The sequence below is a fragment of the Hypanus sabinus genome, chromosome 3 (assembly GCF_030144855.1).
Source record: "Hypanus sabinus isolate sHypSab1 chromosome 3, sHypSab1.hap1, whole genome shotgun sequence".
In the NCBI taxonomy this organism is placed as follows: Eukaryota; Metazoa; Chordata; class Chondrichthyes; order Myliobatiformes; family Dasyatidae; genus Hypanus; species Hypanus sabinus.
In genome coordinates, this window is record NC_082708.1 from 117,415,033 (window position 1) to 117,430,281 (window position 15,249).

At 38.4% G+C, this 15,249-nt stretch overlaps 1 protein-coding gene across 10 annotated transcripts in view; it reads right to left on the bottom strand.

The window, feature by feature from the left end:
• The window catches only part of slc10a7 (solute carrier family 10 member 7), a 221,658-nt gene extending 206,645 nt beyond the window's left edge, over positions 1-15,013 (bottom strand). For 8 of the 10 annotated variants that reach the window (XR_009511279.1, XR_009511280.1, XM_059965004.1 and 5 more), the window contains exons 1-4: positions 14,339-15,013; positions 12,185-12,267; positions 5,876-6,012; positions 3,726-3,801 (exon numbers count right to left, since the gene is read on the bottom strand). Coding sequence is in view for 7 of the 10 variants with exons in the window: in XM_059965004.1 (XP_059820987.1) it covers positions 3,726-3,801; positions 5,876-6,012; positions 12,185-12,267; positions 14,339-14,438 (396 nt within the window). In the remaining 3 variants the exon portion in view is untranslated. Of the gene's footprint in view, positions 1-3,725; positions 3,802-4,457; positions 4,550-5,875; positions 6,013-12,184; positions 12,268-14,338 lie in introns of those variants that run through there. The other 2 variants (XR_009511281.1, XM_059965010.1) reach the window with 2 other exon arrangements.
• Positions 15,014-15,249: the final 236 nt, after the last annotated feature.

Below are 15,249 nucleotides of genomic sequence, written 5' to 3' on the forward strand. Positions count from 1 at the left end.
AGGTGATTCCAGTTAATTGGGACACCTCGGGAGCAATACATTTTGGCCCAATTAAACAGCTGCCTCAATTAGCCTAAGTTTCGTGGAAATAGCTTAAAAAGATGTACAAAAGACAAACTACTATTTCACTATGTAACAAATTATTTTATTTATTTAAGCAATACAGTGTGGAGTAGGCCCTTTCCGGCCTTCGCGCAACCTCAATTATGAATTACAAACAAATCAGAACATTATCAATACTATTACCATACTATAAAACTGTATTAGTTCCTAATAGTAACTGACAGAGAAATTCAGCCTATGCTGCCGTGCTCTTTTGATTGGCTGTAATTAACAAAATCAGTGCAGACACACAGTAGATAATTTCCTTTGGGATCAATAAAGCAATGGACTGCCTTCCTACAATGCTATCAACGATTGCATTATTTGCATTCTTAGTTTTCATTATAACATTCAAGATGGTTTTTGATACCTTCAGATTCTTTGAAGCTCCTAACTTGAAGTAGTGAAATCATTTCATTTTATTTTCACTCCTGGGCATTTCTGCATCTCCAAGCCTGAATGCTTGAAACCAGTCAGTAAATCAGTTCTGAATTGTTTTGTGCTTATTTCTCAACAATTATCAATGACAAAAATCACTGCTCTATAAACACAAGCACACACAACTGATGCTACTTAGAACTGTCTGCTCTAGGCATGGTGCAATGTATAATGGTGACACAATTGAACAGTTAGAAACTGTTCAGCAACAGTGTCCTGTCCCAATCAAGCGGCATAATATTCCAAATAAACAAAGAGAACCCTGGCTATTTTCTCAATTATTTTGTTTTCTTTCAGGGTGGCCCAAGTAAGTGGTTGTCCCTATTAACTAATGGCCTAAATAACCAGAATCCACTGTAAATGGTGACATACATGTACTTTGATCATTGATTGAGTTTAAAAGCCGTAAGGAAATGTTGCAACTCTATAGACCACACATCAATGCTAATTTATTATTAAAGTACATACATGTTACCATATACTGTACTATTTTGATTCATTTTCATGTAGACATTTACAGGAAAAATATAGTACTATCTTGTAAAACCCCGTTATATAAAGAAAGACGGACAAACAACCAGTGTGCAACAAAAGGCAAAATGTGCAAATAATAATAATATTGAAAATGTGCATTGTAAGGAGTCATTGAAAATGAGTCTGTAGGCTGCAGAATCAGTTTAGAGTAGTGGCGAAGTTTTCCATGACAATGATGGTTGTAAGGTAACAATTGTTCCTGAAGCTGGTGGTGTGGGACCTAAGGAGCAGCACATTAGTGTAGCAATAAGCATAATGTTTTACAGCATCAGTGATCAGAAATCAATTCCTGCTGTTATCCGTAAGGAGTTTATATGTTCTCCATCCAACCAAGTGAATTTCCATCGAGTGCTCCAGTTTCCTCCCACTTTTCAAAGCCATATGGATTAGTAATGTGTGGGCAGGCATGATATGTTGGTGCCAGAAGCATGGAGACACCTGCAGGCTACCCCCAGTACATCCTTGGAATGTGCAGGTTATTGATCTAAATGATGCATTTTACTGTATGTTTCGATATAAATGGCAAATATAGCTAACCTTTCTTTTGCAAGGTTTCTGTACCTCCTGTGCAACAATAGTAGTGAGAAGAGGGTGTAGCCTGGATAGTGGAAATCCTTAATGATGATGCTGCTTTCTTACAGCTATACGCCATGTAAATGTTTGGAGGGTTTTGCCTGTGATGAATTAGGCTTTATCCGTTACTTTCTGTAGCTTGTTCCATTCCTTGGCATTGGTGTTTCCATACGAGGCCACAATTAAACCAGTTAGGTTACAGTCCACAGTGCATTTACAGAAGTTTGACAAAGTTTTAACAAACTTCAAGTTTTGACTTGGAGTACTGTATTCATTCTTGTAACTTCATTATAGCAAGGATATGAAAGCTTTAGAGAGGGTGCAGAAGAGGTTTATCATTTTCCTACCTGGATTAGAGACATGTCTTATGAGGAAAGTTTAAGCAAGCCAAGGCATTTATCTTTTGTACAACGGAAATGAGAGGTGGACTTGATAAGAGTCATATAGAGCATGGGCAGCCAGCACCCTTTTCCCCCCAGGGTGGCAATAAGCATTGAACATTACCAAAGGAAATCTATTTAAGGCAAGTGGAAGAAAATTTGGGGAAAAGTCAGTTAGGTTTTGTTTTATACAGAGTGGTGGATACCTGGAATGCATTGCCAGTGATGCTAGTACAAGGGATATTTAAAAGTCTTTCAGACAGGTGTAAGCATGCAGGTAAAATGGAGGGTTATGTATGGCTTGTGTAGGAGGAAAGGTTAAGATTGATTGTGGAATAGGCTTATAGTGGTTGGCATAACATAGTGAACTGAAGGGTCCATACCATGTTGTACTATTCTACGGTGTAACGGTGTATGTTCTACACCCTAAAGTAAAGGTGATGGAAACATACAACATCTTTGTACTGCATCACTGATGCTACAGTACAAAGATGTGTTCTAGCTGTGCCTCCAGCTAACTTACTGCAATGCAGTAATAAAATCTGCATATCTAGAAAAGGAAAACTGTCCAGCTATGACGTGTCCATAAAAAAGCAGGGCAGATTCCCTCATAAGTTTATGTATTTGCTGATGATTTGGCAATGTTCAATTTCTTAAACAACTCAGAAAACTATGCTATCAATGGTTGTGTGCAGCAAGACCCAAATAACATTCAAGCATGAGTTGATAAAAGCCAAAGAGCATTTATACCAAACAACTGCCAAGAAATGAATATCTCCAGCAAGGGAGAATCTTACTATTAACCCTCAAAGCTCAACAGCATTAATACTGTCAAATGCCCCACCATCAACGTCTTGGTTTTCCAGCATTGTGCAGGAAACCAGCTGACCAGTCACAGAAATACTGTGGGTAGAAGGTTATCCTAAAAAGAATTACTTACCTTTACCTCGTGATATAATGCATGTATCAGAGATGTTATACAATACTGTCTACAAGCCTGGATAAGTGTAGTAATAGCATTCCAGAAGCTCAACATTATCCAGGACAACACTAGCTTTTCGAATGGCACCCCAAAGACCATCCTAAATATCCACATTCATCACCAGTGCAATGTGACAACAGTGTGTACCATCTACAAAATTAACTACAGCTATTTCCCTAACTTATTCCAATACCATGTCATAAAACTGTGGCTCATGCCTCCAGGAATGGCAATTCCTCCAAAAGTTCTTTGCAGTTATAAATATCAGAAATATGACACAACTCCTTTTTCGTTGCTGGATCTAAGTTCTAGAACTTCCTACCCAACACCAGTCTATTCACTTCCACCAGAGGATTATCATCACCTTCACAAGAGCAATTAGGAGTGAACAATTAATCTGGACCTAACAGTGATCTACAATTCCACTAAATAGATGTATTAAAAACATACACATGTAGGTATTTCCTATGGGTTATATAAGTGGAGATATTTTAAAGTAGAGTGAAAGAGGAACCACCAATACTTATACAGCAGGCAGACTGAAATTAGTTGCCAGGTCTTTTCCTTCCCCTGCTGATCTTATGTATTATCATTATTGTAAATAATAAACTTACTATAAAGACACAAATTAAGCCAGAAAAAAAAATTAATGAATTATAATAATGTCCCTGGAATTGAACTCTAATATACAATTAAAGACCCAATGTCACACCTACCTCATTTCCACCAACTGCTTTGGTAAGGATTACAGCAGATGACACTGGAGGCGGCATACAACCAACAGTCTGCAAACTGGAACAGAAGCCCAAAACACAGTTAGGAGAGTAGTATTTTCCAAAGCATTTGTCTTGTATAAACTTCTTAGCCTGTTTAAATAGGTGTAAATGAATTTCATATGCCTTGTACAAGCATTCAATTCCAATAGTAATTATTTATTTATCAGTTAAGTATGTATCATCAAAAATATTTCAATGTTTTAAACCTGTAAATAATAAAACATCTTCCTTTGATTTAAATGCATTATCTGCTACATTTACTGAATACCCCATTATGAATCTTGAAGCTTTAAGAAGGAAGTTGAACTTCAAAATTTATGATCGCATTTTACAATAGTCAGCAATAAAAAGATGTCCGGCAACTGATCGGTGCCCTGCTCCATCCTTGTATCAGCAATCACTTCTCCAGTTAAAGATGTTTATGTTAAAGTTTGAAGCATTTCTAAAATCTGTACATAATATAATTCTTTGATTAGAAAGTTTTTAAAAAAGCAATCAGAAATTACAGAATCACTTCCAAACATGTACTTCTGTAATTCCTATTCATCTTCTCAAAATAAAAATCAAGATCCATTGAAGGATCTTCCCAAAGACACTCATATTCTGCATTTTCTAATATTATTTACAATTTCTAAACAGCAACATTTTAATCAAAATTTTAAAAAGGCTCACCTTCATTTGATTACTATATTATTGAAAGTACATAAAACTTGGGAATAATTGTCCTGGGACATCAATAGGGGCTAGCCAATGCATTCACTCTTCTAGATAAAAGAGAACATTGGTTGAAAGCAATGTTCTATTATACTAAAACATCTGAGATGCATGCTCTGAATGGTCTTGTTTTCATTCAGCTTTAGAATGAGTTTCACGCACAAACATAAACCTGGTTTGTCCCTTACCAATCCTAGCTGTTACACAATGTATGAGTACCAGAAATCTTGGATGTTGGAAATAAAGAAATGTGGCATTGCTGAGACAACAATAAAAGACTAATTTTGTTCTGTAGAAAAGAATTAGCATAAATATTGTGCCATTGAGTCCATCAAGATTTTATGGAATATTTTATTTCTGAGCAGTTTGACAGGGCTGAATTTTCTTAAGTCCAAGATCTTCTTGCTGCCTTTCAGATCTTCACTACCATTACATTAGACAGGATTAACAGTGCAGAGAAAGTTATTTGTACCAGAATCTCTGGGAACTTCTACAGAATTGCATTGTATTTCTTTCTTTATACCAAGAATGATGCTCATTACACAGATGGAATCAATTTGTCTCTATGTACAGATCATCCCCATCTTACGAGCACCCAGCCTATAGACAGCCCATACATTTAAACGAACATTTGGGAGACCAGCAGCATGGGTTTGCTGACTGCAGTCACATTTCATAGTTGTAGACCGTTCAGTTACAATCAATTTGGAGGAACTGAATACTCCCATAACTGAATAGATCTCCAGAGTTATTAGTCACCTTGAATTTCTAAAGGAAATACTAGACTTTTGTGAAGTAATATGCAATACTTTGTGATAATTTATACGTCCAATAAAAATGCAACTCATGTGCAGAAGTTAAACCTGAGTAACTAATGTCAGAAATCTCCAAATGCTGAAGATACATGTACACATAAAGTCAAGTGTGTTTCAAATATGTGGGTTAATACCCTGGGGGAAATCAGGTCAGCATTTCTCAATAATTGCAACTGAAACAGTACTCTAAAGGGTCTAGTATGTTTGCTTCCTTTCAAAGGAAATAAGTTTATTGACTTCTAAGCAAGTAGTTTAACACTCGAGATTAAACTGCCACGAACAGTTTCCCAGCATAATTAGAAAATGTACGATAGTTCCTTTGCCAATATTTTCCTCATTCATCCTCCCCCCCCCCCCCCCAAGAGAGCACAGGTTAGGAAGTATTAGATGTTAATTTGCTGTGAAAATGTAATAATATTGAAAACTTCACTAAGTAACAATCACTTTCTAACTCAAACCCTCTGCATTGGAAAATGTCATATTTAAGAAATACTTCCTAAAAATTAAAAAATATCAAATATTGAAATATATTAAAATCAGAATTAGAAGCAAAAGTCTTACCCTTTTAAAAGCCATGGGTTTATAGACGTCAGAGCTAATAACTTAAGATAAAACCAAATAGCCATTGGGAAAAATGCAAGCGTAAAGGTCTGTACAAACATATGAAGTTTGACGTGCATCAGAGCATTGGTCAGCTCCTGAAACATGAGAAAGAGAGAAAAATAGTTTACTGAAGAGCACAATACTTTCATGAATTTCAAATATTTATTTACTTTCCAAACAAACCTTACTGAAACAACAAACAGTATTTACTGAAAAAGCACCTCCATGATCTTCTCTCTCTTCCAGTTACAATACTCAATATCCAAAACCTATTACATCATAGTTATAAAATCTCAGAATACTATTAAAATTAAGTCTGGATAGTATCACCAATGAGTTTTCCATACATTTAGTCTGGTCTTCAGCCAAATATAATAATAAACAATATGGCATTCTTGGCTCAGTGACTGTGCTTTCACTTCAAGTCAAATGTTCATGGGCACCAGCTGCAGGCTAGTCTGAAGTTCTGACATGTCAATTCATGGCCTCCTCTTGTGCTAAGATAAGGACACCTCAGGGTGGTAGTGCAACACCTTATATTCCAGTGTAGCCTCCAACCTAATGGCATGAATTTTGATTTCTCTTTCTGGTTTTTAAAAAAATCTTCCTTCCCCCCCACTCTTTTCCCTAGATTGACCTTTCATCTCTTCTCACCTATTTATCAGTCCCCTCAGGGTCCCCTCCTCCTTTCCTTTCTCCCATGGTCCACTGTCCTTTACTATCTATCAGAGTCGTTCTTCTCCACTCCTCGACTTTTCCCACCCAGCTTCATCCATCATCTTCCAGCTAGCCTCTTTCCCCTCCCCCATCTTTTTATTCTAGCATCTCCCCCCCCTTCTTTCTCAGTCCAGAAAAAGGGTCTGCGCCTGAAATGTCAACTGTTTATTCATCCCCATAGATGCTGCCTGACCTGCTCACTTTTTCTAGCATTTTGTAAGTATTGCTTTGAATTTCCAGCATTTGCAGACTTGCTCACGTTTATAGTCTGAAGTAATGTTCCATTACTGAAATACCATCATTTGTATAATGTCTTTAAAAAGATGAATGTGAAGATCCAGAAAATGTCTTCAAAGTGAAAGATATACATACGTGCAGGTTTAAGTTCATTTTCAACCAACAATGCTGGGGAGGGTTTAAACTAGATTTGCAGGGGGATGGGAACCAGAGTGCCAGAGTAGATAGTGGAACGGGGGTAAAAATAAATGATGTTAGTAGTTCATGCAAAGTCATATACAGTAAGGTTGTGTGTGGTGGTAACAATCTTTTGAGGTGTGTATATTTCAATGCAAGGAGTATTGTGGGAAAGGCAGATGAACTGAGGGCCTGGATTGACATGTGGAATTAAGACACCATAGCCATTACTGAAACCTGGCTACAGGAGGGGCAGCTCAAAGTTCCAGGATTCCGATGCTTCAGACGTGATAGAGGCAGCGGGATGAAGGGCGGGGGGGTGTGGCTTTGCTAGTCAGAGAAAATATTACAGCAGTGCTTCGGCAGGAAAGATTAAAGGAATTGTCTACTGAGGCCATATGGGTGGAGCTGAGAAACAGGAAAGGTATGACCACATTAATAGGGTTGTATTATAGACCACCCAATAGTCAACGAGAATTGGAGGAGCAAATCTGCAGAGAGGTAACAGACAACTGCAGGAGACAGAAAGTTGTGATTGTAGGGGATTTTAATTTTCCATACATTGATTTGGACTCCCACACCGTTAAAGGTCTAGATGTGTTAGAGTTTGTGAAATGTGTTCAGGAAAGTTTTCTAAATCAATATATAGATGTACCAACTAGGGAGGATGCAATATTTTGTAGATCTCCTATTAGGAAATGTTAGGACAGGTGACGGAAGTGTGTATAGGGGAACACTTTGGTTCCAGTGATCATAACGTCATTAGTTTCAACATGATCATGGATAAAGATAGATCTGGTCCTCGGGTTGAAGTTCTAAACTGGAAAAAGGCCAAATTTGAAGAAATGAGAAAGGATCTAAAAAGTGTAGATTGGGACAGGTTGTTCTCTGGCAAGGATGTGATTGGTAAGTGGGAGGCCTTCAAAGGAGAAATTTTGAGAGTGCAGAGTTTGTACGTTCCTGTCAGGGTTAAATGCAAAATGAATAAGAATAAGGAACCTTGGTTCTCGAGGGATATTGGAACTCTGATAAAGAAGAGAGAGATGTATAACATGTATCTGCAACAGGAGGAAGTAAAATGCTTGAGGAGTATAAAAAGAGTAAGAAAATACTTAAGAAAGAAATCAGGAGGGCTAGAAGAAGACATGAGGTTGCTTTGGCAGTCAGAGTGAAGGATAATACTAAGAGCTTCTACAGGTACGTTAAGAGCAAAAGAATAGTAAGGGATACAATTGGTCCTCTTGAAGATCTGAGTGGTCGGCTATGTATGGAACCAAAAGAAATGGGAGAAATATTAAATGGGTTTTTTGCATCTGTATTTACTAAGGAAACTGGCGAGGAGTCTATAGAAACAAGGCAACCAAGTAGGGAGGTCATGGAACTTATACAGATTAAAGAGGAGGAGGTGCTTGCTGTCTTGAGGCAAATCAGAGTAAATAAATCCCCAGGATCTGACAGGGTAGTCCCTCGGACCTTGAGGGAGACTAGTGTTGAAATAGCAGGGGCACTGGCAGAAATATTTAAAATGTCGATATCCACGGGTCAGGTGCCGGAGGATTGGAGGATAGCTCATGTAGTTCCGTTGTTTAAAAAAGGCTCTAAAAGTAAGCCAAGAAATTATAGGCCAATAAGTTTGACATTGGTAGTAGGTAAATTATTGGAAGGAATACTAAGAGATAGGATCTACAAATACTTGGATAGACAGGGACTTATTAGAAACAGTCAGCATGACTTTGTGCGTGGTAGGTCATGTTTAACCAATCTATTAGAGTTTTCGAGGAAGTTACCAGGAAAGTGGATGAAGGGAAGGCAGTGGATGTTATATACGTGGACTTCAGTAAGGCCTTTGACAAGGTCTTGCATGGGAGGTTAGTTAGGAAGATTCAGTCACTAGGTATACATGGAGAGGTAGTAAATTGGATTAGACATTGGCTTAATGGAAGAAGCCAGAGAGTGGTAGTGGAGGATTGCTACTCTGAGTGGAGGCCTGTGACAAGTGGTGTGCCACAGGGATCAGTGCTGGGTCCATTGTTATTTGTCATCTATATCAATGATCTGGATGATAATGTGGCAAATTGAATCAGCAAATTTACTGATGTTACAAAGATTGGAGGTGTAGTGGACAGTGAGGAAGGTTTTCAATGCTTGCAGAGGGATTTGGACCAGTTGGAGGAATGGGCAAAAAAATGGCAGATGGAGTTTAATGCGGATAAGTGTGAGGTATTGCCCTTCGGAAGGTCAAACCAAGGTAGAACATACAAGGTAAATGGTAGGACACCGAGGAGTGCAGTAGAACAGAGGGATCTGAGAATACAGATACATAATTCCCTAAAAGTGGCGTCACAAGTGGATAGGGTTGTAAAGAGAGCTTTTGGTACATTGGCCTTTATAAATCAAAGTATTGAGTATAAGAGTTGGAATGTAATGGTGAGGTTGTATAAGATGTTGGTGAGACCAAATTTGGAGTATTGTGTGCAGTTTTGGTCACCTAATTACATGAAGGATATTAATAAGGTTGAAAGAGTTCAGAGAAGGTTTGCAAGGATGTTGCTGGGACTTGAGAAACTGAGTTACAGAGAAAGGTTGAATAGGTTAGGACTTTATTCCCTGAAGCGTAGGAGAATGAGGGGTGATTTGATAGAGGTGTATAAAATTATGATGGGTATAGATAGAGTGAATGCAAGCACAGGCTTTTTCCACTGAGGCCAGGGGAGGAAAAAAACCTCAGAGGTCATGGGTTAAGGGTGAAAGGGGAAAAGTTTAAAGGGAACATGGGGGGGAGGGCTTCTTCACACAGAGAGTGGTGGGAGTGTGGAATGAGCTGCCAGATGAAGTGGTGAATGCGGGCTCACTTTTGACATTTAAGAAAAACCTGGACAAGTATATGGATGAGAGGGGTTTGGAGGGTTATGGCCCAAGTGCAAGTCAGTAGGACTTGGCAGAAAAATGGTTCGGCACGGCCAAGAAGGGCCAAAAGGCCTGTTTCTGTGCTGTAATGTTCATTGGTTCTATGCTAAGATAAAGAGTTTTTATCTCATTGTTAATTCTGGGATCAAGCTGAGTACTCTTCAGTGTTGAACGTCCACACAGCACATCTGTGTCTGCAGAACATTAACCCTGGCTGGTTTAGGTGCGGTAAGGCGAATTCTCCAGCATACTGCTGGGAAATACTAGCAAGACAAGTTCTGTCATTGGATTCCATGCAACTCCTTTGACAGACAGAAAGTAGTGACAGGTACGCCGGTGTTCGTAACCTGATCACCTGACAAGTTTGCAAATATCCAATACCTGATGTAACCTGTATTCTCACATGATCAATAGTCATTCAAATCAGAAAAGTTTTGCCAAGATATTTAAAAGATTTCTACCTACTTGTTTCTTTCCCTCCCTCCACCCCCCCTCCCCGCCATTTTGGATTGCGCTGTTCACTTGCAGCTAAAATAGGGAACTTTTCAAATCCTTGTAATGATTTTTATGCTTGTTAAGATATAACAGGTAAGAAACACTCTCATTTCTTGGAAGATGCTAGATTGCCAGAGAACTACAACTTGGGTTTCCAAACTAACACGGTAGAGCTAGAAGGTGGTATAACATAAAATCAAATTCAGTGTTTGTAATATGTGCAATCATGTGAAATGAACAGGTGGTGTATCGCCCAAAAAACAAACAGTTCTTTTCAAAGTGAGATCTTCTCACTTACAAGGTTATGATACAGATCTCCTGGGCACTGCTGCTAACATCAACTGATTATCTAAAAGTAACCAATTTGTCTCTACTTTTAACCAAAGTGACATTTAACCAAGGAACCTTCAAGGGGATAAATGAACAGAAATCAAGCCATTTGCTATTAGGAGAGAAACAAAAGTAACACACAGCCACCTTTATGCATCTCTTGGCAGCTTGATTAGAGTCAAGCGTATAAAATTTAAATTATTACACATAGTGTATAAATTTATAAAAACAATAAATGGGCAGGGAAGAAAACTAAGATAGCATTTGTCTAATCACATCCAATGAAATAGGTTTTGAAATGTAGTATCACTATAATGGATTTGGCTCAGAGTTCAAAGTAAATTTATTTCCTAAGTATATAGATTTCACCATATACAACCCTGAGAAACATTTTCCTGCGGGCATTCTCAGCAAATCTATAGAATAGTAACCATAACAAGATCAATAAAAGATCAACCAGAATGCAGAACAAACTGTGCAAATGCAAACATAAATAAATAGCAATAAATAATGAGATAACAAGATAAAAAGTCCTTAAAATGAGATCACTGGTTGTAGGAATATCTCAGTGGATAGGCAAAGTGAGTGTAGTTTGTTCGAGAGCTTGAGGTTGAGGGGCAGTAGATGTTCTTGAACGTGGTGGAGTGAGTCCTGAGGCTCTTGTATGTTCTTCCAGAGCATCACAAGCAACAATAAAGCATAAGTATAAAAGATGATTTAGTGGTGCTCACTAAGATTTAGATTGCCATACCAAAAGGACCCTTCTACTTTTCTCCAAATTATTCTGCAGAAACATTATGGTCTAACCAAACCATTTTATGGATGCTTAATTAAATTTTCACCCACAAGACAGAACTCTTAAATGAGGAGCAGTTGGATTGATACTTAAGCTATGACTTCCTGACTGAAACATTCACATATGTTCAGAGCTGCAACTCAGCAGAAAATCTTTAGAAATCTTTTGAAGTAGGCTTCATATTTTTAAAAAATCCTACAATTTGTTCCTAATATTTCAAGGCAGTAAACTGGATATTACAATGAATCTAATAAAACTCCACATGTATACAAAACCAGAAAATGCTGCCAACAAGTCATGCAGCACTTCTGCAGCAAGAGAGAAGGGATGAATAAAACTCCCATTGGAACTGAAAAATGTAATTTATCACATCTCTAACATGAAACTGCTAAGTTTTGTCAGGAGTTTCTAGTATTCAGCTTTTTGATATATACATATTCTAAATTCAGCTCTAGTTACATTTTGGCTTGCACATGATATACCTCATTGACAATGAAACACAGGCCTACACATAGTAGCTGGAAATTTGTTGGCAATATTTTGTTTGTTTGCCAATATTTTACAAAGCCATGCTTTGACTGCATTAAGTCTGAATCATGAAACCTTACCTCAGTCTTTAATGAAAGCCCACTGTTAAAAAATATAGTTGAAACGGCAATATAAGTTATCGTAATTTCTGGTTTCAATGGCCCTATTAAAAAGTAAAATACAAAATCAAAACTTGATTAGAAAAGAGATAATGTTTTAAGTGTTTAAGTTCAGTACACAAAATATTTAAGTAAAATATCAAAATGAAATATCAGGTATCTTCAAATATAAAAAAGTAAAAAACACTTTTACTTTTCTATTTGTTCAGTTTATTGCTTAATATTACATTATTGGTTGTATAGTCTATACTGAGCTTAAGTCGTCTAAACTTGGGAATGCTTTAATTTGTTCATCAAATCCGTATTTCATCCAGTTAAAAATTTAAATGACCGACTCTTAATAATTCTTAAAGTTCCAGGAAGTAATTTGTATTGGCTAAGTTACAGAAATTATTTTATAATAGTGCAATGATTTTTTTTGTAAAAAAAATCCAACTGAACTGGTTAGGGCGCAGTTTAACACTTTATCAAAAGGCTGTATTTTTTGATGTCATTTGTAAACAATAGATATTAAAGATGCTCTATAGTACACTCAAAATTCTGAGGAGTAATATTAAAAGATTAGGAGATTATTAGGGATGGTTGGTTTGCTGATGACTATACTTCTACTAATACGTCTACTCTGATCAACGTACAAGGAAACCCACATATTTAACGTAACTCACTCAAGAGAAAGTATATAAAAATACATCCAGCATAGAAATCAGCAGCACAAAATAATTCCCCAATAGGGAAAAAACATTATAATAATAGTTCAAATTTACAACTTAAATTATGAGATCAATACACTTGCAGTCAAATAAAATCAATTTTCAATGCAATATTTGGCATGCCACAATACACAATAACCACTATGAATAATATGACATTTTAAGTAGAACAAAAGAAGTTTCAGTCACTATTTGTTCAGGTTTAGCTCACTTTAAGCAGACATTCCTGTTGCTTTACTGTACTACCACAAAAACATTAGTGACATTCTCCAAGTTGGATGATTGCATGTTACATCACACAAAACTTTTAAGCTGGCATTCTAATAATAGAGGGAGAGCTGCAAACTTTTTACATTTAAACCAAGACTTCTTTTAGAGCCTGCCACCATTTCAAAGAAGCTAACCCAGTGTCTCAAAAAAATTCCCCAATTTACAACATAAAAATGTTATTGCCATTGGGTAAGCTGTTAAGTTTGCTTTGGACAAATTGGCTGACATCTTAGCTAAATTTTGAAGTACTTCATTGACAAAGTGGTTTGGGGTGTCCAAAGAATAGTGCCATACAAATACATTTTGAGAATGATTCACTTACTGTATCAATGGGAATGATGTTGAAAATATTCAGATTAAAAATAATCCTCATTCTTTGTAAAGCAATAAAAATATAAATACTACCAAAACATCACCATGAACGATGAGTGGCATTTCTCTTTCCCAGTCCTCATTCTGAATAACTTCTCACATCTCTTCTCTGCACCTGCCCATCATCTCTCTCTGGTTACCCCTTCCTTCCCTTCCATCCACTGTCCTCTCTTATTAGATCCCTTCTTCTTCAACCCTTTATTTCTTCCACCTATCCTTCCCCAGTTTCTTACTTCTACCCCTTACCACACCTGGTCTGACATCACCTAATAGCCTGTTCTCCTTCCCCTCTCATCTCCTTATTCTGAATTCTGCCCCTTTGCCTCTCCAGTGCTGAATCTGGTTCCAGCTTGCAACGTCGACTGTTTATTCCCTTCCATTGATGGTGTCTGACTTGCTGAATTCCTCCAGCATTGTGTGTGTATTATTACCCAAGATGTCTAGTATCTGCAGAATCTTTCGTGTTTATAATGGATAAGCATTTTGTGAGTAGATATGTATTTGTGTTTTAAATCCCCGAGGTATCATTACGATCACAAACAAGAAGTGAGTTTGAAACGTGTCATCCGCAAGGTTGGTAATGTGCACAAGGAGGCAAAATCTGCACCGCTTCCAGTCTCACTGAGTATCAGAAGCGGTACAGGCTTGGACGCGAGTTCAAGTTGCTCCCCTGAATGACTCCCATACAAACGGGCCTGTTCGTGTACAGCTCGGCCACCAGGTTTCTCTCCCTCTGCCCTACACCCCGATCACTGAGGCTTACCTCCATGCATCCCCACGGAAGGCTGCAGTTTGGCAAAGGTGATCACCAGCACGATGCCCAGCAGGAACCACTGCCGCCTCGCACGCTCAAACAGCCCCATGACAGGGACGAGAACAGAGCCGGTCTCGCCCCTCGACGTCTGCACGTCTCACTGCGCCGCAACAACCCAATTCCGCTTCCACCGCCGGGCAAGCGGCACGTCCGGAGGCGGAACCGAGGAGGGGCAACACTGGGGCGGGGGCAGGCAGGCAGGCAGGCAGGCGACTCTTCACAGGATAGCCCGGCGATGAGTGCGAGCTGCGAGCCATGGGCCTGCGGTCGTTCGCCGTGGATCCAGGTCCGACAGGACGGCGGCGCGAGGCTCGCGAGTCTCCGCGCAGTCGCGTCATCGGGAGCGCGCTGTGCAAGCTTAGCACCAGCTGATCAATATGCTGCTTTAAGGAATCTCTGATTATATAACGTGTGCTTAAAAATATTAAAACAGCATTCGAACGGTGCAATATTACATACCTATCGTGTGTGGGCGCCAGGCATCGCGTTGCATGTCTAAATTTTTGATTTAAATCCAAAACCGATCTTATTGTTCTAGTTCAGCGAATGGTTATTATTGGAATTATTTAAAACTTGTTCTAAAGTGTGTTAGTAATGTATATTCATGTATATAGTTATGTATATTCAGCTCTAAAAACTGCTGATGGCGTGAAGAGGGAAATGAATGAATATTCGGTCAGAGTCTGGCTTCCCAACCAACATGCGGTCCAGGCAACCTGCAGGGAAGGTCTCCACCGTTATCTACAAATTACGTGCGTGAAATTATGCTTTTGGCAATTTTTATGTCTCGTGTCATGGAAGAAACTGCAGCCCATTTTTGCCAAACGGATTCGGAAAGGACGCTGAACAATGTTGTGGAG